General features: G+C 47.5%; 1 protein-coding gene across 6 annotated transcripts in view; it reads left to right on the top strand.

Moving 5' to 3' along the window:
- EPB41L4A (erythrocyte membrane protein band 4.1 like 4A) overlaps nucleotides 1-24,265 on the top strand; it is a 1,024,616-nt gene that overhangs the window by 806,567 nt on the left and 193,784 nt on the right. For all 6 annotated transcript variants that reach the window (XM_069625493.1, XM_069625495.1, XM_069625491.1 and 3 more), the window contains exons 14-16: nucleotides 8,862-8,945; nucleotides 17,874-17,987; nucleotides 22,246-22,293. In XM_069625493.1, the coding sequence (XP_069481594.1) occupies nucleotides 8,862-8,945; nucleotides 17,874-17,987; nucleotides 22,246-22,293 (246 nt within the window). The remainder of the gene's footprint in view (nucleotides 1-8,861; nucleotides 8,946-17,873; nucleotides 17,988-22,245; nucleotides 22,294-24,265) is intronic.

Here is a 24,265-nt window from a genome sequence, read left to right as displayed (position 1 = left end):
AACCTTCTTCTGCCAGTGGTAAAATGGCCTCCATGTAGCCTATTAGTAGAAAAGGAGCAGAAAAGGACACACATAAAGGGGCTGTTAAAGGTGAAATAATTTGCTAAAGAAGACATACACAAGACCTTCAAGGATCAACATCAATCTGATCGGGCCTGTCACATAGCCATCCACCCAAACCTCACAACATCCACTCCTGTCCACAAAGCAGCCTAACAAATATGACGTCTAACAAATTGGCTAAGTAACATCCAGGCCGAAAGCAGAAGAATCCAACAACAAAACGCGATGGAAACTTGCAGAGGATCACTGGTGGAAGAATACCATTCAGCTCAGCATTACCCATGTGCCAGACACTTGTCACCACACCCATTTGCCTCATTACCCTCTTTGTTGGTATTTCGATGACCTGACCTGATAGCAATTCTTGTGATTAGTCACTTAATCACTCATCCTCTTTCTTTTATAATGATTGTAAATATGCTTTTCAACCTCAGCTGACCAAGACTTTTAAAAACCTCAAGTCACCGAAACAGTGATGTCTTTGAAGGGATTTGGAGAATGGGGCTTCTGCTAGACTGCACCTCCTTAGCTTTTCTAGGTCTCCTTCACAATGTGTCTGAACAACTAAGTGTTACCAGGCATGGCAGATGCTGCAGCCAATGAGGTTGCTCAGCTTGTCTGCTTCATTCGCTGGTGCAAATTCGTGTTCTGATCAGGTTATTGGCCACTGTTTCCGCTCCCTCTGGCAGTTCCCCTTCACCACCAACTTCTACTGATATTTAACACCATTTTACTTGCGTGATCTCCTTCATCACTGCTTGCTGCTACAGAGCACAAGGGGAAGGCCCAGATTACCAATCTGGCCTTACCTGCTCTGCTTATCGAGGAACAAACTCCACATCCGTTTGTCAGTCCGGGACTGACTTCACATGCGCAAGGCGTCCCCTTTTATTTTATCCTCACTCGGTGCGTCCTACGTCACAACTACCCTATGAACGTTTTAGCAAACCTTTGTTACTTTTTAACCGAACAACAAAAACAGGGACTTTCTTAAAAATAATAACCGCAAAACAGTCTCTTAATCTGCTTGCCAGTCGTCTTGGTCACCTGGCATGCGAAAGGGACCAAGCCTGGATCTTCTTCTGTGTTGCAGCTCAGTAGGGTATCTTTCGCGCCCACTGTCATGCAGAATGTGGCAGTTGTCAAGGAGTCGTCATGCATCCCCTGAAGATCCAGTGATACCAACCAGTCCTGCGGGCAAAGGGCATGCAATTTCTGAGCTAGAGTAACCATCTTAAATTTGTCCTTGTGTAGGAACATATTCAGCAGCTGCAGATCCAGTATTGGATGAAAACTACGATCCTTCTTTGGAACCAGAAAATAGGTGGAATACCACCCCTCGCTTCATATGGAACGTGGTACCAACTCTATTGCGCTCTTTGAAAGAACTGATTGAGCTTGTCCAAAAGGATGGCATCTGGAGGCAAGGTGTTGGTGTGAGGGCCAAGGGCGCTGCCCAAAAGGGAGGCAGTAGCCCTGTTGGCTGACCTGTAAGGTCCAAGAATTGGACGTGGTCTTGTCATTCAAGGCCAAATAGGGGAAGTGCCCCCACCACATGGGATTCATGGCAGAAGATCTCAGAGAGGTCTTGCTCCTTGTGGTGCAGAGGGGACGGTGGCTGCAGCCGCTCCACCTCTGCTGGCACCTTTACATACAGTCTTCCCGAGCTAAGTGACCTCGAGACCACGGGGGATGTAGGAGGCTGAGAGACAAAAACCTTGACCCTTTGCGGAAGGCATAGTGGTCTATTGTACTGCCAGACCTTGAACTTTGCCGTAACCTTTGAGGACTGGAATTTCTGAAGGGCGCCATCTGCTTTAGCCCCAAACAGGTTCTGGCCATCAAAAGGCATGTCCAACACCTTAGCATGGTCATCATTCGTGAAGCCCGACATAATCATCTATGAGGGAAGCCTGACCACTGTGCTCATGGCCATGGGTCAGCCGACACATCAGCTGTGTCCAGTCATGACTGCAGAATCTGACAAGAGGTCTAACTGGAACCCAGGACCATAAACAGGACGCCCTCTCTCATCTCCCCCTCAATGATGTGGTCAGCTGTGTTGGCCACTGCAGACCTTAGACTGAAAAAGCACAAGGAGTATTGACATCACAGAGGGTGAAACTGCCCAATGCAAAAACCTTCTTCCCCAAGGTGTCCAGTTTTTTACTCTTGCTGTAAGGGGCAAGAGAAGGGAAGGTGGATGCTTTGAGGTTCGCAGGTGCGGCCTGTACTACTAAGCTCTCAGGTGAGGCATGAGTGGACAAGAAGGCTGGCTCGGAAGGGGCGGGATGCTGCTTCCTAGCCACATCCATGCCAACTGCAGGCACAGAAGCAGGCTTTGCCCACATCTCTAGCATGGGGTATTCCACTACCACATTGAAGGGTAGCAGGGTTTCCCTTTTGGGGCCTTCATACAGAATGTTTGTCAATTTGAACTGAATTTTGGGTCTGGATGGCACAGATAGCCCCAGAGTAGCACCCACCTTAACCATCGATCTCTGTAAAGTTGCTTGCTGCTTACCTGCGGTGGAGGATGAAAGAATGTCCAGTTCAGGGGCGGTGTCCATAGCACTGGCATCCTGGAGACCCAAAGCTAGTCCCTGGACATCGTCCCCCTCCTAATAGAACTCCTCCCAGAAGTCTCTCCCTTCTCTGTAGTCCAAATGTTCTAACCCAAAGGGTACCTCGTCCCTCTTTTCATCATAGATGTCATATATATCTGACATGAAGGGTTTCAAAGGAAGAGGAGCATATTCCAGAGGGGCACAGGCCCCCACAATGCAGCTCAGGCTCTTAAAGGGCTGATGGGCCGTTACCATTCAGAATGGCCAAACCTGCTACGGATAATGGCATGCTATCGATTGTCTGCAGGAAAAATCACCTGGTCCTCACTGATAGAATACCATTCATGCACTGATTGTTATATTGGTTTATGGCTGTTCCGGTGAAACTCGACTAACGTTTGGGTCAGTCTCAGTTTCCCAACACTATAGGGAAATGGTCCGTACGTTTTAATTACACCTCAAAGAGGCTGAAATGCCCTCTTATCAAAGTTACCTCTAAAAAGAAAAGAATCCAACCACTGAACCACCTCTGACAACAAGGCACAAGGGAAAGGAGGGGGAATGATAAATAAATGGCCACAGTTTTCAGACAGTTTTCAAATGGTCATCGACCACCCTGTACCTTCTTAAATATGAGCCGAGGTTATGGTTCAAATAATTCATACCCTAGCCAAATGGAGAATATCTTTCCAAAAGGAAAGAGGGGGGCTGAGGGAGATGGAAGAAGCCCAGTGGGATACGCCGAACAGGGAAAAGCCAAAAACTAATCTGGCTTGCCCATTCTAGAAGTACATGTGTGTTCCAAAAGACGCTGAAGGCAGTCCCAGATGGAAGTGGTGGGAGAAAATAAATGGAGAAGAGACAGTTTTAAACCCTTATAGGGAGGTGGGGGGAGTATGGGACAGCATCGCCCAGGGGACTCAGGTAAGGAGATGAAAAGTAGTCTAGCCCTAAACACAAGTCCTGCAGAAGTACCCACAAAACACCTCCCACCCCTGAGCCAGGGCAGCAGAGCGCCCAACCCTTATCCACAGGAGGCCCCTTCACAAAGCCTCTGGCCCCACAGCATCCACAGCCTCCCACAGAGGCCCCCGACTCTTGTCTGGTGCCAACCACCTGAGGCTCCCTTTCCCCTTGTGGTCCTCCAATCGCTCCATTGGTACCTGCGATAGGGCAGTGTTCCCCTCCCTGGTTAAGCATGCAGGCCTTTTGGAGCCCATGGTTGGGCTGAGAGCTATCTCTGCACTGGATCTCCTCTCTAGGACTCCTGTGATCAGCTCCATCTGGCCACTAGGAAGAAAGAGCGGGGGAATTCAGAGCAAGCTGCACTATCACTGGCTGCTATCACTCCATCATCCCAGTGCTCGTACCTTCCAGCGCTCTGACCCCCCCCCTTCGTTCTATAATGAGCTTCCTGAGCCCATCTGACACATTTGTTCCATAGGCCCAGTTGCTTCTCCCTGTGAAGAAGTCACTGGCACCAGGAATCCAGGAATCCAGGAGTGCAGAGAAAACAAAGGAGTTCACAGAATCGTTGTCGCATCCTTTTTATCCTTGTGTTTCTATATCTAGAGTCAGGGATTGGCCTCTAGTATAGCTTTTCTACTATGGAAGATACATTGGTTCAACGTCTGCAATCCCCCCATTCACTTCATAGGGGAATCATGTTTTTTCTTTGGATATTCTTTGATTCTTTTATGTCTTATAGTGGTGATGCATAAAGGCCTCACTGGATCATCTTCCTGAAGTCCAAAGAGTCTTGCCACAGCGACATTGCACGAGGAAAACCACTTAAGGGAGCCATGTGAGCTGGGAAGCAAGAGAATTGCTGGCAAAAGCAATGACCACAGGTGTAGGGGCAGGGAGATCACCCCTCCACCCCCTTCCTTAGGATTAGGAAAGGAACGGCAGGGAGCAGATCACACACGGAAAGCTGACAGGAAAGCCACTCTATGAACATGTGAGCGGAAATAGGAGTAAAGGGAGATGAATCAGGAGCGTGGGGCTGAAATCCCGCGGAGTCGAGGAGACTGCGTCAAATGTCCCTGATCCATTAGGCCGTCTTTCACAAGAGTAAATCTCCCCAGGGGCTACTACACTAGAATCCGTAGTGGTAGCTGGATCCTGGCAATTCCTCTCCTCCAAGTCTTATTGCATTTGGGTATGTCTAATGTATGTGTTATGAGAATCCTTCATATTTAGTCCCAGGTACTGTAGGGACAGCAGCAACGATGGTCCATTCTTCCTCTGGGTGATCAGTGTGTGGTTTCCTCTTTAGACCATCCACGCCTGCATTGACTACCTCTCGGTGTTGCATTCTAGTGTCTACAATGCAGGCTGAGTGCACCAGTGGCATGCCAATTATCAGTGTTTTTTCTTCCTTCTATATCATTAAAAGATGTAGATGGCACAGTAACCTTTCGATAAAAGCCTAATCGAGGCCCATCTGAAGGCAATCTACTGCTGTCCCTGATTCAGGATAGATGTAGGGGCACTGCTGAAATTAGTCTTTCCTCGCTTTCACAGAATTTAAGTGATGTGGCTAAACATATAGCCACACTCAAACTTACCCAAGCATGGAGATGACGCTCTGAACTTTGGTTTACTGACCAACTTAAAGACACACGCCTGCAAGTGAGGCAGGCAGAACATAAGTGGCGTAGCTCTTACAGCCCGCTACATTCTGACAACTTACAAAAAAATACCATCAAGAGATCTGGATGGCTAAGCAAGCCTTTTTCACTCAGAGAGTAGAACTGGCCCTTAACCAGTCGAAATTACTTTTTTCAGTGGTGAAATCATTCTCATCTACCACCCATTTTCTCCCCTGGGGTTCTACCAACTCAAACACTATGTGATTCTCTTTCTAAAATGTTCCTCTCGAAAGTGGCGGATATTCGGAAGACCATCTACGACAGTAACCTGAATAGGGCTATCTCCCTTCCTCTTGAAATAGTGATTACTCATATGAGCATTTGGGCTCAGTTCCCAATATTCTCTACTAAGCAGTGAACATTGCTTGTCAATCTGGCTCCATTCCTATGGAACTGAAACAGGCCACAGTTATCTCCCTCCTGAAGAAACCGTCATCGGATGTTTCAGTGTTGGCTAACTTTCGTCCTATTTCTCTTCTCCCTTTTTTAATGAAACTGCTTGAGTCTGTTGTGTCCTCCTTCTTTCGGCTTTTCAGGAAACTTCTACATTCTTTGATTCTTTTCAATCTGGGTTTCAGCCAGGACATGGTACAGAAAGTTTCCTGGTGTCCATGGTCGATGATCTGACCATGCTGGCTGACCAGGGTGGTGTGGGGGCCCTGATACTTCTAGATCTGTCTGCAGCCTTCAACACTGTCGACCATTTCATCCTGTTGTCCTGGTTAGTGTCAGCTGGGCTTGCTGAGCACACCAGGTCCTAGTTTACTTAATTTCTAACTGATAGAACACAGTTGCTATCCCTTCCCTCTTTTCGGTCTTCTCTCTGTGCACTCTCTTGTGGTGTTCCCCAGGGTTCCGCCCTGTCCCCTGTGCTTTTTAATATCTATGTTCAGCCGCTGGTTCACCTCATCTGCTCCCATGGCTTCCAATGTTACTCATACACTGATGAAACCCAGATTCTGGTTCGATTAGATCTGGACCAGGATGGGGTGTCCTCTGGGCCGTGTGAGTGTTTGGCCGCTGTGGGGGGGATGAATGCGAACTGGCTTAAACTGAACGGGGACAAGACGGAAGTCCTGGTGGTGGGTTCTCCTTCTGGTTCTGCTATGTGGACTTCTTCATGCTGGCTCTCCACTCTGGGTGATTTTCCCATTCCTGTGACAGTCGTCATGAACTTGGGGACTCTTTTGTCATCCTCTCTATCGATGACTCCGTAGGTGAGTGCGGTTTGCAAAACAGGACATTTTCTCCTGACTACTAAGTACTCCCCTTCCATTTTCGGACGTTGGTAGTGTCATCATTGATCACTAGCCACACTCACTATTGCAAAGCTCTCTACCTGGCTCACCCTGCAGGCACTATACATTGTCTGCAGCTACTGCAAAATCTGACGCCTTGGGTGGCCGCAAACTCTCCCTATGGAGAACATATTAGCCCAGTGCTTCGGGCTCTTCATTGGCTTCCGGTGGCTCAAAGGATTAAGTTCAAATCCTTGTGCCTGATTTATCGGGCTTTCCACTATCTGCAGGACACATTTCACCCTTATGTCGCAGGGCGAGCACTCCGTTCTGGTAGAATGGAGGCCATCCCCCAAATCCGGCGATTCCGAGTTGGAGGACGTGCCTTCACTTTTGCTACACGGAAGTTGTTGAATGGCCTTCCCTATGACCTCAGAGGCATTGAGAACCACCTTCAATTCCGGCGGGCTGTGAAAACTCTTCTGTTTTAATCATATGTAGTTAAGCCACTACCTTGGAATACTTCGCGCTGAGATGCCCTTGGTTGAACATGCACGCTACATGTGTTAAAAACATAACATAACATAACATTTTATTTTCCGCTGTGTAGAGTAAAACCTACTTTCCGCTCTTCTTGGTAGCCAGTTGTGCCTGGGGGGTGGGAGTGCTTACCACCGCTCTCTCAGCCTTTTGCACCAATTAGAGCTAACACAAAATGATGCTGTAAAGGTGGCCTGGCGAGCTCATAGCGAGCATTATATTTGGGAGCTTAGCTAAGGAAAGCGCTGCATTAACTTCCCCTTGCCTGGACCACATTAACGTTCAGCTGTATTGTTTATGCATTTGTGCATTTATGTATGGATGTATGCATGTATGTATGTACTGCACATACGTAGCACATTTATCCGAAGTACTTAACGGGCCATGGGCAGGCAAATACCCAAAGAACACTTACAAGCTTTGTATCCCTCTACATATGCCATTTCTCCCTAGCTGTGTTCTAGTGCAATCGTTTTGGCTCATAGGCGGTGCTGTGCACTACACATGATATTCTTCTCCTACAATAGCACACTTTCCATTTTTTACAGTAGCACATTTCTATGTCAATCTTGACATTTCTTTTCCACATAAATTCTTTTACCCACAACCGTAGGATTTACTCTCCCCGTTTTTGTTGGTTTGTTATTACTCCATCACAAGGGTTGCCGACTGTAGCTCACCCAACAGTTTGTTTCCCTATTGTTGTCCATTAGCATTTGTTTAAACAGATTCGTAAACGTAAGACATTACATATTTTTGGCACTGTAGATCTAAAGCTTTTGCAGTTTGGTATCACATTAGTTAGATTTTCTGGCTCTAAAATAACTGAGTATTCTAGGTCTAAGGTTCGTACTCCCCACACTGTGCGCCTCAATTCCCCACAATGCGAGACTCAATTCCGCACACTGCAAGCCTAAATTCCCCACACTGCGAGCCTCAATTCTCCACACTCTGAGCCTCAATTGCCCTCACTGTGAGCCTCAATTGCCCACACTCCGGGCCTCAATATCCCACACTGTGGGCCTTAATTCCTGCCTGAAGACTGCCCTTGGGTGGTAGCACTGCGCAGTATAAATCAACATAACATAACATAACACGTTGTGTGCCTCAATTCCCCACACTGTGTGCCTCAATTCCCCACACTGTGAGCCTCAATTCCCCACATTGTGAGCCTTATTTCATCACACTTTGAGCTTCAATTCTCCACACTGCGAGCCTCAATTCCACACACTGCAAGCCTCAATTCCCCACACTGGAAGCCTCAATTCTCCACACTGCGAGCCTCATTTCTCCATACTGCGAGCCTCAATTCTGCACAATGTGAGCCTTAATTCCCCCTCATTGCGAGCCTCAATTCTCCACACTGTGAGCCTCAATTCTCCACACTGTGAGCCTCAATTCTCCATACTGCGAGCCTCAATTCTGCACAATGTGAGCCTTAATTCCCCCTCATTGCGAGCCTCAATTCTCCACACTGTGAGCCTCATTTCTCCACACTGTGAGCCTCAATTCTCCACACAGTGAGAGCCTGAATTTCCTACAGTGCGAACCTCAATTCCCCACACTGCGAGCCCTAACTCATTCCATAGCAGAAGACTTTGCTTAAACCCATAGATCCATGGATTCATACACCTAACATCTAATTACCCTTGATACCGCAAAAGCAAACTAAAGTCAGCAGGATTATAGACAACTTGAGTACTTGAGTTAACGATTCATGCAACATATTTTCAGACTTCTGATCATTGAGTACAATGTGTCCATTTTAATTTGTTGTTCCTGTTTAAATCTGTTTACAGTTCTAAGAAAGTAAAATGTGAGAACAGTCCAGACACGCAACAAAGTAAAACAAGTGCACCATGGGAAGGAAACGGGCCTCAGAGGTACAGTATGACACACAGCGGAGATGATAAAAGCCTGAACCGCAGGGAAATGACTGGAGCCGGGTTGAAATCTACCTCTGAAGGCCGCGCCTTCTGGGGAATGGGTGGCTACGTTGCGCCACCATTCAGCTTAGCCGCTCATATTTATTGTGTGCAGTGGGAGGGAACATTGGCATATTGGTGACTGGTCAGTTGGGCGTGGCTTTCCCGGCCGCTTTGGACTCTATTCTACGGCAGGGGCAGGCCGGCTGAGTAATGCTTCAACTTCCTGCTGACATTCACCTGCCGCACAGGAAGTCCTCTGCCGGCTAGATCTGGCATGTTGGCGATTCCTCCAAACCCATATTCTCATTTACACAGCAACCAGGGAAGCACGCAGCATGCATTTCTTACTTTCTTCATGGTGTCGTTCGAAAGATTTCTCATCAATTAAAGCATTATGAATGTATATGTGCACTTAATTTATTGATTTACAATCAACTTAATCCCAACTTTAATTAAACACTTAAATCACTTTATTAATGAGATAACCTTTCCACATTATTTTACATTTCTTTGCATATTTTATAATGATAGTATTAGCAATAACAATAACACATTTATGAATCTCATTACATTTTTAATTTGGCTAACCATGCCTACTTTTTTAAAACTCATAAATAACGTTCAGCACTTTTTAATGAAATAAAGAAATAGTTCAGATTTCTAAAATGTTTTGTAACTAACAATTCCATTTTTCAACTCTTAATGGCATCGACAACACGTAGATAGGAAGCCTAGTTTGTTGAAACACATGTTCGTAAATGTACTAATAACCTGAGCTTGGAACATCCCTATCATTAGTAATAGAGATCAATGGGAACAATAGTACCCAAGGTGCCACATTTGACTGCAGTTGTATTTGTATTCATTTGGGTAAGAAGGTAACAAGGTGTTTCACCCAGGAACCCTTACAGGTAAGCATCAGTAATCGGGTCAGTCCTGAATCAGATATCGTTCATAAGGGGGGCAGGTAATGAGCAGCTGACCAGTGCATGATGGGAGCAAATAGTACAGGGACCGATGATGGACAAGACACATGACAGACAAGAGTACGAGGGTAACCGCAAAGTGACAGTAGGCCATTGCAGTGGAGTCAGGTACAGGGTAGTCATGGTGGCAGAGTAATGTGTGCGTTGCAAGAGGGTGCTCATTTCAATTTGAGGATGTGGGGCTTTAGTGCAGTTTTGAAAGAGTGCATTGTAGGGGAGTTTTTAACATGTGGAGGGAGGGAGTCCCAGTGGTGCAGGGCCAAGAGGGAGAAAGTGCGAAAGAGAGGGAAAGCACAGGGTAGTCATGGAGCGGAGAGTTTATGGGGTAATGTAGTAGGGTATGCATGGGGGAAGAGTAGTGGGAGAACATAGTGTTAGTTATTTAGAGGGGACACAGGCCATGAATAGATTTAAAGACGAGGCATAGACTTTTTAAGGGGGACTGTTTTTCATGGAAAGCTAATAGGCAAGGAGGTGGTGTGTGGAGATGGGGGAAGAGTGCCTTGGGAGAAGCAAGAGAGAGGAGGGAGAACCTGACTTCAGTTAAGTCGTGGGCCAAGGAATGAGCTGTGGCTTTTTGCTTGGAGAGGGGGAAAATAGAAGGGTGAGAGGAAAGGAGGATTTGTGATACTGAAGTGGAAGAGGATAGAGTGACCAGAAGAGGAAGGGTCAATGTAGAGATTAAATACCAAAGTGAGCAAGGAACACAAGGTCACAACGGTTGCCCTTGGAAGGAGTGGGAAGATTGTGAAGTGAGGTAAGGGAGTGGTCAGAGAGGATCGAGTTGGCGGGTGGATGAGATTTATGGGAGGTTGAAGTCTCCCTTCAGTACTACTGGGGCTTCAGTGACAATGGACTCAATGAGGAGGCTAAGCTATTAGAAGGAGGAGGTCCGATAGACTAGGTTGATGGCGAGAAGGGTGGCAGGGTGGAGCTGGGCGGCAGTGAACTCAAAGCAGAGATAGAGGAAGGTGGAAGGGTATCAGAAGGGTGAGCCTTGTTGATCATTCGACTAATTCCATCCTTATTTGAAGAGTGAGATGTGTGAGAGAAGGTAACATGGTTTGTATGCAAGTGATCCATGTCTCTGTGATACCCATGGCCATAAGTGGTGTTACGGGTATCAAGGTGATCAGTAGCGAAGGAGATTTTCTAATGGATCCCTTCCACCCACGGATTCCTCATCTTTGATCTATGATAATCCTATCCACAGCACAGCTGGTTTTTCAAATAATGTCAGCCACCAATGGGCACAGAGCGTCTACGTTCGACACCTGTATGTGCTCGTGCACCGGATATGATTTCGGGGTTAGTATATATTGAGGTGCCATGCACCATGACCTTAGTTTCTTTTTACCCGGGCACTCTGTTTGCTTCACGAACATGCTCAACAAGTCTTTTTGAATTTTTTTCTACACCATGCCTAACCTGGAAAGGCATTGGGCTTCAAGCTTTGTGCGGAGTGCGGCCAACAGAAGTCGGAATCTGATCTGCACTGGATTTGCCTCTACTGCTTAGGTATGGAGCACAACACTGAGGATTGCGGGTCGTGTCAGTCCAGGCATCTGAGAGCCTGCCAGGAACGGGCAGCAGAAATCTTTACCTATGTCCACAAGATGAAGGGTGAAGTCATACTGTCTCGTTCAAGGCAGCGCGGTGCGTAATGCAGATCTGAGGAGGGTTGCCTCCGTGCAAGGAAAACGATAAGAAGAATACGCATCGTAAAAGGTCCCGCTTTCCGAGTTGAAACTCGCACCAGTATTCTTCCTCCTCTTTAAAGAAGAGCCACCGCTTCAGAGACTCGCCAGAGAAGGTGACTCAGCTAGCTTTTCCAACCCAATCCTTCACCCCGGAGTACTGGAAACAGTATTTCCTTAAGATGCTAAACATCTTCGCCACAGCGCCGATGGCTTTGGCCTTGGCACGGTTGGCTCTGACACTGTTGGCCTCAGCGTGGATGGGAACCCCCCCACCCCCCACGTCTTCTGGGACTGCCAGGGTACCTGCTGGGGTTCACTCCCACATGCCTGCGGTCTCACCTCTGGACCCTAAGAGAGACGACGTTCTGGGTGTCGAGATCTTGGTGCTGATTACGACTTCCTCTTTGGCGGTGCCGGCTCCGATCAGTGCCATGGCCGCTGGCGGCCCTCTAGAATATGCTCCTCTTCCCTTGAAACCCTTTATGTCCAAGGTGTTCGACATCTACAACAAAGAGGGAGACCAGGTATCCTTTGGGTTGGATCCTTTGGTCTTCACAGATGAGTAAAACATCCCAGAGGAGTTCTATGAGGAAGGAAGGATGTCCAGGAACGGGTCCTAGATCTCTTAGAGGTGGGTGGTCGAGATACCCCCACTGAGATGGAAATTCTACCAGCCACAACCACTGGTGGCCTCAAGCATCATTTGATGCAGAGACTGATGGATAAGGTGGTTGTGACCCTGGGCCTTTTTGATCCATTCAGGCCCAAGATTCAAATCAAATTGACAGACCTCCTTGATGAAGGCCCCAAGAGGGAAACACTGCTAGCCTTCATTGTGGTAGTGGAGGCCCCCGTACTAAAGGTGCGAGAGAGGCATGCCTATAAACCTGTCATCGACAGGGAGTGGGTTAAAAAGCATCACCTCTTACCCCTCAGATCTAGCCTTCTTGTCCACTCATGTCTCACTTGAGAGTTAGTGGTTGAGGCCACAACTGCGTACCTGAAGTCATCCATCTTTCCTTCTCTGCCACCGGCAGAGAGAGTAAAAGGCTAGTGGCCTGGGTAAGTAATTGTTTGCATCGGGCAGTCTTGCCCTTTGTGCAGTTTACGCTTCTTGTACCATGGTGAAGTCCTCTTTCAGTCTGTGGTTGGCAGTGGCCATTGCGGCTGAACACATCCCCGAGGGGGAGAAATGCGAGAGCTTCCTGTCAATGATCACGGATGGGAGGGAAACCTTTCATCAGATCCTGCATCCAGACTAGACATGGCTGATTGTGTTAGCAGATCCATGGCCAGGAGCACGGTGGTCAGGTGTCATTCCTGGATGAGGACCTAGGGCTTCACGCATGATGTCCAGGCTAAACTCCAGGACATGCTTTTGATGGACAGAACCTGTTTGGGGCAACAGCTGATCACAAATTTCAGTCATCAAAGATTACGGTGAAGTCCTTAAGTCTAGCTGTGCACCAACCCTCCGCACCTCTGGCAAGGGGTCAGGGTTTTCATCCACCGGCCTCCTATGTCCTGCAAGGTCAAGGCCAGGCAGTCCTGGGAATGCTGCAATGAAGGTGCTTCCCAAGGGTTAGAGGCAGCAGTTCCCCCACAGGAGGAGTGGCTGTAGACACCTTCTCCTCTGCACCACCCTGGACAAACCTCTGTGAGATCTTCTGCCACAATTCCCCTGTGGGGGGCTTTCTCTGTTCAGTATTGAATGTTCCAAGACCACGTCTAGTACTTGTGCCTTGCAGGTCATTCAACAGGGCTACTGCCTCCATTTCTTGCAGCGTCCTCCAGGCCTTTGCCCTCACTCCTACACTTTGCCTCCGGATCCTGTCCTCCTGGAGGAGGTCGGTCAGCTTCTCTCAAAGAGCACCATCAAACTTTCACCACGCTCAGAAAACGGCATGGGTTGCTATTCCACCTATTTACTGGTGGAGAAGGACAGGGTTTTGTATCCAATATTGGATCAGCAGCTGCTGAAATTGTTCCTTCACAAGAACAAATTCAAGACTCTAGGCCAGATACTGCAAGCCCTTTATCGGCAGGACTGGCTGGTATCGCTGGTCCTTCAGGATGTCTACTTCCATGTGCCTATACATCAGAAGCATTTGAAGTACCTGAGGTTTGTGGTGGGTCAACTTCACAACCGGTCTAAAGTCCTGCGTTTTGATCTTTCTTTGGCTATGAGGGTTTTTACCAAGCTGCTAGCACTGGTGGCGGCTCGACTCAGGAGGAAGAGTATTTGTGTCTTTTCCTATTGGGTTGACTCGCCCCCCGGAGCGTGCTCCCAGACAAAGTGTCAGAAGACCTGCTCTGCACATATAGTCTGTTGCACATCTAGAGCTTTTCCCTGAACTTAAAAAAGTTTCAGGTTTCACCGTCCCAGTCTCTCCGGTTTATCGGAGGGGTCTTGGAATCTCACCTGGGACGGGCATTCCCCGCCCAAGGATCGAGTGCTAAATAGCTCTTGGATAGTCCATGTCCTCCAATCTCAAAGACAAGTTCAACCTAGTGCATCCTAGTGGTTTCGGAGGCAAGGCAGTGCTTGAGATCGTTTAAGCGGCTCCTCCATTGCCAATGGTTGCAATTTCAAGGCCACATATCAGACCAGTTTCAGATCAGGTGGCTTGGAATTGGATCTCTGTAATTACTGCGAGACAAAAATACTGGCTACAAAAATCTTGTTTTTTTCTTTGATTCGAGTAATTACATGCAGGGGGAGCCCCACGGCGACCCCACTCACACTCTCCTTACATAATGAATACCTTTACCTATCCCCACATATAAGTGCTTCAAAAATCGGAAAGAAACCCTAGGCATTTTTATAGTCTGTATTTTTGCACTCGCAGTAAGTCTGTGATACCCTTGGAATCTTCCTTGGTGGGCTGGGAGAGACAACTTGCTGAGAGGCGTTTTGTTTTGTCATCCCTGTCCCCAAGTGATGACAGTCTCTGATGCATCTATGACAGGTTGGAGTGCTCACCTGTCGGAACTAAAAAAGTGAGTGGGCTGTGGCCTTCTTCTGAGTCTTGTGAACATTTGAATTTTCTGGACCTGAGTGCAATCAGGCTGGCCCTGGTAGCCTTCCTCCCTTCTGAGATGCAAGACTGTGCTGATCATGGCGGACAACAAATTGGCCATGGACTGACTGAACAAAGAGGGTGGTGTGGGGTCCTTGCGGCTATACAGAGAAGCAATGCAACTATGTTTCTGGCCTCTGGAGAACGGCATCTCTCTGACTGCTGCCCATCTTGCCATTAGCGATAATATCACAGTGGATGCCTTGAGCAGACAGATGTCGGCCTGCCACGAGTGAGCGCTCTGTCAGGAAGTTCTGCATGAGAGCTTCTTGTTTTGTGTAACTCCTCAAGTGGAATTCTTCGCTTCCAGAATGAGTAGGAAGTGTGAGTTCTTGTGCTCCGGAGAATTTCCTCGGCAGGGAGTTCTGGGGATGCACTGATGGTCGAATGGACATTTGACTGCCTTTATGTGTTCCTGACGATCCCTGTGATTCTGCTGGTTATCAGGAGGTTGCACCTGTTCAGAACACGCTGATTCTGATGGCTCCAGATAGGGCCCGGAGAATGTGATATCTGGAGTTGCCGGTCATGTCCTCTGCCCTCTTTGGTGGCATCCGAGGAGAGTCGACTTGCTCTCTCAACCGGAGGGGTGGGTCTTCCACCTGAACCTCAACAGCCTGAACCTTCATGCTTGGCTACTGAGAGTCTGAGGCACAAAGGATGGGACTTGTCAGACAACGCCCTTGATGTGCTTCTCTCAGCTCAGGGGTACGCCACAATGTCTGTTTATGCCTGCAGGAGGCGTACATTTTGAGCTTGTTGCCAGGAAAGGGATCTGGACCCTTTATCCTGTCCGTTATACCTGGTTTGGGATTTTGTGTTGTCCTTGGACCAAACAGGCCTGCAGATCATCACTGTTGATGGATACCTTGCTGCTATATTGCTTTTTGAGGCGTCCCCAGAACAGGGCGCATTTTTCACAATCCCTACTGTCATATACAGTTCTTTCAGGATTTGTGTAACCCGTATCCTCCATGCCAGTTTGTGGTTCCGGCATGGGATTTGAATTTGGTTTTGACATTCCTTACGGGTGCTCTGTTTGAGCCCCTCCATTTGTGTTCTATTAGACTGCTCACTCTTAAAGTGTTTTCCTGGTTATCATCACTTCGCGACATGGGTAAGTGAGCATTGTCTGTTATACCTCCCTATTTCGTTTTCTCTCAAAAGAAGGTGATATTGAGGCTGATAGCCTCTTTTCTTCCAAAAGCGACCTCTGATTTTTACGTCTCTCAAAAGAACCCTTTACTTGTGTTTTTTCCTCCGCGTCATCAGAGGAACAATTCTGTCGGCTGGACCCACTGTGGGTCCACAGTTCCTAAAACTTTCAGACTCGAAAGACCAGGAAAGATGGCCAGCTTTTCATTGGTTACACTGTGGGACATACTGGCAGTGCTGTGACCAAATAGACCCTGTCAAGGTGGTTCATTCTCTGCATCTCAGAATGCTATGATCTGACTGGAAAGGACGTGTCTGAAGGTATCAGAGCTCATTGTACCAGAGAGGTGGCTGTCACCTCTACCCTGCAGAGAAGAGTCCTTGTCTTGGACATCTGCTAGGCGGCTAAAAGGGCATTTCTGCACACGTTTGCTAAGCATTTCAGCTTGGATTACCTTTAAAGCCAGGAGACCCGTTTTGGTGGGGCTGTCCTCCAGAGTTTTCTGTTCTAAGTGGTGTCCTTGCTTCCTTTCTCCTCCAGATCTTTGTACTGCTTCTGGAGTCTATCATAGATGAATCTGTGAGAGGAAGGAATCCATTAGAAGAACAAATTACTTACCTCTCTGTAATGTTCTTTCTGATGGATGTTCCTCCCGCGGATTCCTCATCACCCCCCTACCTACCCTTCTTTGCGGATAGTTAGCACACCATGGGTTCTGTGGTCCTTCAGTGTCAGATTACTAGGGAAAAGGGTGCAACTAGGGCCAAAGGCATGGCACCTTAATAAATACTGCCCCAATGTCATGTCTGGTGTGGGGAATGAAGAGCAGCTGGGCTGTAGATTGGAATATCATAGATGAGGAATCCGTAAATGGAACATCCATTAGAAAGAACCTTACTTCCTCCCATTGATTCCTCCTCTATTACAGATAGATTGGGCATTCTAGAGCCTGAATGTGGAGGTGGGGAAAGAGGGATTAAGGGAAGATTTGGGGGGAGGCGAGATGGTTTTACGAGATTAAAGCAGATGGGTCTGCTCGGGTGCCTTTTAAGGGAGAGTAGATTGGCTTGAAGTCGAAACGGGAAAGAGGAGACAAATGGGTTGGTCGAGAGTGAGAGGATCCAAAGGGAGTGGAAAAGGGAGAATTTAAGTACCAGTAATAGTGGGAGTGATTGATGTTTTTGGAAAGGAGTAGGAGAGCGTGATTTGGGGGGTGTTGATTCAGACGGATGTGTGACGCAGGGCATTGGGGTGGGATAACATCACTTGGAGCAGGGCAGCCGTTATGGCTAAGTACAGAGAAGGTGGGCTGCAAGTAACCAAAATAGACGATTACTGGTCAGAGGACCTTGGGCAACCGAAGTGCAAAAGTAGAAAATTAAAACCGGGTCTTAAGCAAACAGAATGCAGTGCTGTAGTGCAGTTTAAAGCACAGTCGTAGGTGACAAAAATGAAAACTATTATACAATGATTATGCTTCAAAGTAAACACAAATGTAATAAAATTCATGTAGCATGAGGTGTGTAAGATGCCAGCTAGATGAGAGGAAATAGAGAACGCAATGGTCCACGGCCGTACCAGGCAGGAACAGCTCCACACAGATTAATTCATGTCCTGTCTTGCCTACTCTCTGGTATGCCAAGGGAAAGTTGCCTATAGTGAGGCTTGTAAGAGGTCAAGTGATTAAGGGGACCAATCAGCTTCTTGTCTGATTGAAGAATGGCCACCCTTCGAATAGAGCCAGGCTACTAAAAAAGGTAAAATGGCTGACCTTCTGCAGGGTTCTCTTACTCTCTGCTGGAGTGAGCAAGGCTTGCGGCATACTTATTTATGTAAAACAGTCATTTTTATGATCTGACCTCCTAGTATTGCTGGTTGGAATGCGTGAAGCCACGATGTGCTCTTTGGACTGCTGCTGATAGGGAGCATGTTCATAGCTGAGCTTTTCTCTTTCATTTTAGTGGACTGTACAATTCACCCAATGAACGCAATAAGTCACCAAAGTTCCCTACCCCCCGGCGGCGAAACCCTTCGGGTGGAAGTGATAACGATTCCGGGCAGCCTGGGCGCAGAAGGTAAGATCCGCCACACTTGAGCCAATAGCAGTTTCACATGGCCCAGTTCTCGCCTGTCTTCCAGCTTTGCAGTTTATCAACAGTGTCTCAGAGGGATTCATATTGTATTTTGCTGAGTGTGTTACCAGGAAACGCCCCACCTTATCCTAGGAATAACACCATATATGCAGAAGCCCGCTGCCAGATCTTATTGATGTCACGAGCTCTGTTGGTCTGGTTGGGATGGGTCTTTAGAGGGGGCTCTTGGCCGGCAGATGGAGCCGTGCCTCTGCCTTCTAGGTAACACCTGAAGTGATTCTCCTGTGTGGACGCCACGCATAGTTTATTGTCCTGTTCGGCTTCCCGTAAGGTGAAGTCCTACGTCATCTGTGGTTACAGTGTGACCTAGCTGCTCCTTCTATTAAATGGAGTGTTGAAATACAAACCCCCTGCAGTGTGGCGGGATATATGACAGGCGTGCTCTAATTACCCCCGAATGTGAGATAGGAGGTCCAATACGCAGACCGCTATGAGAGCACAGCTACAAGCAGATAAAATCACAGGAAACATGTACCGGCATGTATGTGACATGGCTCACAGGTCCAGTTGTCTATTAGACTTGGCCTACTGCAGTGGGCTGTGGGCATCATATGTGTATGAAAGGAGCCTTGTGAGAGGTTCTCCTCCGGGAAAGTGGAACACTGTAGAAGTTTTGGGTTTGTACGCGGGTAAATGGGCAGGCGGGAGGGACCCCAGTTAGTCTATTTAGTGCTGAGCAAATCATATTGACTAAGCAACTGGGAGGGGGGTGCGCGCGGAGGCGGCCATAGACCATGCATCTTTCCTGCTGCCTGTGATTTTTTGCAAGATAGAACGTGGCTGCGGAAATGCTTCATCGAGTGGTTAGATGGTGTATTTTGGAAGAGGGTAATGGCTCGCAGGTGCTGGTGCATATTTGGAATCTGGCAAGGGCAAAGTGACCCGGTGCATCTTTCGAGAGCCAGAGAAGATATGCGGGGACTTTGGAAACTAGACATCTCTTGGGAAGGTTTTTCCTGTGAGCCCCTTTTCTAGACTGGCTCACGGGTGGTCACAGCATATGTGCTCACACACATTTTCAGCACCCTGGATATTTGGTCTTGTGGCATAAATTGACATCCTCCCATGACGGATTGCACGGTTGTGCATTGTGTATAGATTCCAATTGGTGAGTCCTGTCAGAGCAGATGTCCTCTGCTCTCCGATACTAATTTAGAAAAAAGAGACACGTTGAGCCGTGGAAACAGAAAACCACATCTATGTACTGTCCATGTGTACATTAAATGCACATTTGCTGCATTTCTGCAGAGCCTCGCTGTTGCCACTGATCTGTTTCTGTCAGTCAGGCTTGTGTGGTAAGATGCTTTATTTAAGACAGTGACGCCGAACCCATATTCCCAGGTGACTTCTGACGGAGCTCCATTGTGCACTCAACAAAGTATGTGTTCTCCTGTATAACATCAGTTTGCTTGAGGCAAGTATAGCTGCTGCCACACAGCCCAGCATTATATCTATAGATCTATAGATAACATTTTCAAAAGATGTTTATGTGCAATATGGCCAGAACTGTTCGTCCCCGCCACCTGGGTGACAGCACATGTGCATTGCAGATCTGTTTACCTTTCCACAGGCAGACCCATGCATGTGTCACTCAGATAACCCTCACATGATCAAGAAGTACGAGAGGAGAAACCATGCTACTTTTGTTTTTAAAGAAAGCAGTAATGACCTCCCCGTCCCACTCCCACTCAATTTCAAGGTAGCATTTCCCACTTAGTGATATGATATGATATGATAGGTTATTTATAACGTGCTTAATACCCAGAGGTTTCTAAGCGGGGACCCGGGGATGGAACCTGTGTTGCTCTGTGTCGTCTTGCTTCCAAGGCGAGCACGTTGCCCCTGAGCTATCCTCCCGAGTCACGTGGGTCCCAAGGTATGTCCCATTTGCAATACCTGCCCAGGTATATTTGGAGCAACCTCCGATCATTCTGTCCGGTTAGAAGAAAATGAAGCCCCCATTTTCTGGCGATGCTCCCCTTTTCTTTGGCGTGCAGTTTGCTCCCTGATCTTCAGACACTAGTCTACTGGGTGGGTTTTGAGTCACACAAGTGATTATCCCCCGGCCATTCGCTGGCTCGCAAGAGAAGCCGGGTGCCCCGCTCAGGCTCTGGCCTCTCTCCTCTCCCCTCCCCGGGGTCCTTCTCTTACAGAGCAGTGGGACATAGTTTTAAGATGTCAGCCGTTCGCAGAAGGGAGACGGCGTCACCTAGCTACAGCACTTGCATCTGTGTCAGAAAGTGCAATCTGCCTTTATTCGTTTCAGAAACCATAGATATCAAAATAAGACCCAAGGCACCCTTTTCTAGTGAGCCAGTGAAATGGCGGTTTGGCAGTGAACACTATTTGACGAAGATGGTGGTTGCTGAGCAGTTCCTATAGCTGTCCCCTCCCATCTGCCATAGCAAGGATCCCGAGTCACAAGCCTCTAGAGACCCTTTCCCTGCTTGGCAGACTGGGGCAGAAGGCAATTAGGGTTATTTCCTTTTAGTGGAGAAGCGAGTGCCCGAAAGGGCAGTTGGGTTCAGTTTTGGGATAATGGCATCATCTCATTTACTTTGTAAGAGTAAGGAGCTGTTTGCGCACGTGCAATACCACCACATCTGCTGAAATAAGCACCATTTTCATTGACTTGGTGTGCACATGGTTCACCTTTTCTTTTTTTTGACATCATGTGGTTTGGTGTAAAACTGCCCATAACATGTGGAAAAGGCAATGAAATGAAGTATGCCAATCACTGTCACCCGCAATCTGCCCACACAATACTGCCCGAATAATGCACACTCAACAGAGCAGGCTCAAATGCGAGGCCTGTAAACAACGAAGCCATTTTGAAATGTCTATAAATGGAGCGAGTTAGGAGCCCCTTCGACATGTTCTGAGGAGCGACTTGTATCAGGCAAAGATGCGTCTCGGCGTGAACAAACGTTCGCCCGCTGGCAAGATATTGTGCCTTGTTAGCTGCCATCCTACGTTGTTGACCCACCTGCCACCCCCAACTTGAGAGGCCCTGTGATAGATGACCCCCCACCAGAGCAGACCCATAATTCACCAGAGACGAAATTGGGTGCTATCAAAGCACAGCCTCTGCTCATCACTCATAGCCTCATCAGTGTTGTGTAAGGGCCTGGTTTGCTTACATCTGATGTGAACAGCGCTTTAGGTAGCACAGCCTTCATTGGAGGGTCTGGAGCTGTCAGTCGAAGTAGGAAACTGTGAAGGTGGGACGCAGAACTGGAGGAGGTAGAATACGTGGAATGGCCGGGGGGATCAGGATGGGGTGTCTGGGTAAGGATGGTTCCCCACTAGCAAGGTACACCATTGAGGGATCAGTCAGGGAAAGGGCCACCAAGCAGGCCCAAGACGGCTTTTGAAGCCGCTTATCATATTCTAAATGGGGTGACGGAAATGGGTGTGATGCTGTCCATTAGGCTGGTCTCTATACTACCCAGCAAGGGGTGATTTTCATGCAAATGTAGCGGAATGAGGGAGGCAGGGAGTTCCAACGAGATGGGGAGCAAGAGATGGTGTGGGTATGGGATCAGATCAGAAGGGAGCGCTGCAGGAAGACGTGCAAAGGAGTTGGTTGAATCCGAGTTTTACGGTTACTTCTGACGTATTGGAAGGATTAGTAGAAAGAGAAGTAGGCCTTAGAGCCTCCTCTGCAAGGTGTTTGTCAAGAACCGATTTAGTGAGCACTTACATGACTGCCACGCCGCGCTATGATAGTCCTACCTGAATTTCCGTACAGTCCGCTTTTTTTCTGTATTCTTGTCTCATGCATGGATTATTACGGTTCTGAAATATGCCTTGAAGCAGTATTCAAACTATATGTGCAAATCCAAAAATACATTAATCACTGCATTCTTACAGAAAGTATGAGTATGACATTCATTCAGATCAAGGGCTTTCCCGCCTGACGAAATCAATTGCTGTTTTGTGCGCACGGCACCCCGTGCAGCTGTGTATTACTGTGAGTGTGTAGATTTTGCAGCCCACCTGCTGCTATCACACGCATATAGAACCTCTCCAAGCCCACCTGCAGAATATTGTTGCCAGTTCACTACCGGAAACACCAGCGGGCCTGGGCTTCTAAACCCTAAAATGGGCCTCTCTGGTCAGCGAGTTGACTGTTAGCCAATGACTGTAGATGTGCTAATGAAGAGTGTTCTTTTTTCAGGAAAGGCCAAAACAGTGAAGAATCTTCGGATGTGAAGCAAAGAAGGAGGTACGTGACGCAGCGGCAATAACACACAGTGGGGGTGGGGGGGTCGTCTACTACAGCGGGGCAGACAAAGCGAAAGAGGGCAACCACATTTGGGGACAGTTGTGGGGACATTGTGGAATTGAGTTAAGGACTCCGTTTACTGCTCAGAAAAACAGGATATTGGATGATGGATTCTGCGACCTGGGTTTGGTGAATGTATTGTAGGTATTTCATGTGTGATCGATGAACACTGCCGTACACCTTATAGAGGCTGCCTCATGATGCAACAGAAGAAGGGAGGGGTTGCACTCAGTGGGGACAAGAGGTCCTTTTTGAATGCCATGATTCTGAGGAGTAGCCGGTAAGTGAAGGGTTATAAAGCCTATAGTCTCTATGGGCTGCGGTGGAAGCAGCCGGCCCCTGGACAGTTAGGCAGCACAATGGGGTCGAGTGAGAAGTATGTAGCAGCGACATGATGGGGTGGTGGGGTGAACACCAAGATGGAAGCCAGCCATGTGCAGTTCAGAAAGGAACCCAAATCTGTGCTGTAGAGCGCGACATGGGTACCGTGGGGTGGGCAGATGAAATTGTGTTAAAATCTTGAGTTACCAAATTCCCCTCTTGTGTGGGGTTTTGTAAAATTGACTTAATTTAGAACAGTCAAATTAGTGCACGCTTACAGAAAACATACTGCGGTAGGGAGGGGAACTACACACTTTTCATGGAGAGTTTGTAAATCCTAAAAATGAAACTTGCATGGAGAGTTTGTAAATCCTAAAAATGAAACTTGCATGGAGAGTTTGTAAATCCTAAAAATGGAACTTGCATGGAGAGTTTGTAAATCCTAAAAATGGAACTTTATGCTCAGTTACAATTGTGTTCAACACTTAGAGGACATTTTGCAAGATTACCCAATGCAAGTGGCACCAGGCACTTTACATTATCGAGACGTGGTAATTCCCACAATGAAGCAGTTGATGAAGGCCTATCATGTGTAATATAATTTTTGCCTTTTTATTGTAGTGGTCTATATTTATAATAGCTTGTATGATAGTAAGATTGTCAAAACAAATACACAGATTATATGCATTTACAAAAAGACAAGAAACCCTTGCACAGGCGCACACAATGCCGGAACATAAGAGTATACATTCAATAATGAATGCTTACTGCATGTTTGAATTTAAAAAAAAACCAAAAAAACAATGAAAGCAGTACAAATGTAGTGTGTGCGGAGATCACAGGAATTGTGTGTTCAAACTGTCTTAGCCACTAGGTTCCCAGTCTGTGAACGGACTACCTGTTTTTATAATGTTACCGTGTTATTTAGACCCCATGTGCCGGGCGGCCTATCTTCTATGCTAGAGGCAATGTTTTGATTTAGCCAGGCTATTCCTAATGGTGCCTGATATACAGGCCCTGGCAGTGACTGTAAATATCCCGCGTGGAGTGAAGAAAACTTGCAGTCCGTTCTTATGTGGATCGTGTTACTCTTGAAAGCCACATCGTCAGGATGGGTGGACTCTGCATACTGAGGATCATACTGAGGATCAAGGTACTGCTCAGGTGTATCCTGCTGGCGGCATTGACATGTATAGTCCAGTGTTACCACTGATAGGACCAGGAATAGATGGTTTAGGCATGATTGCGTTTTTAAGTCAAGAAACCACAATCCATTTGAAAACAACTTAAAAGATATTTTGGGGACTTCTTTATGCATTTGGATTCCAAATGAATTAACTCAACACAAAAAGAAGGGGCGGGGGGGGGGGGGCATAAGCTACGGCGACGTTCTAAGCAAGAAGTGAGTTAGTGACGGAAGAAAGGGAAGAGTTGGCTTTTGGGATCTCTGCCAAGGGAAAAGTGGAACTATTAGCGAACTGCTTTACCTGCGGACTTGCAGAAGTCCTGGTAGAGTAGACAAAGGGTCTGTCCTCCCTAAGAGCCTGAGATGTCCCTGATGTCAAAAACCTTCAGTACAGTACCAGGCAAT

The sequence above is a fragment of the Ambystoma mexicanum genome, chromosome 6p, assembly GCF_040938575.1.
Source record: "Ambystoma mexicanum isolate Mex_15411 chromosome 6p, UKY_AmexF1_1, whole genome shotgun sequence".
In the NCBI taxonomy this organism is placed as follows: Eukaryota; Metazoa; Chordata; class Amphibia; order Caudata; family Ambystomatidae; genus Ambystoma; species Ambystoma mexicanum.
This window is presented reverse-complemented; position numbering and strand designations above follow the sequence as displayed.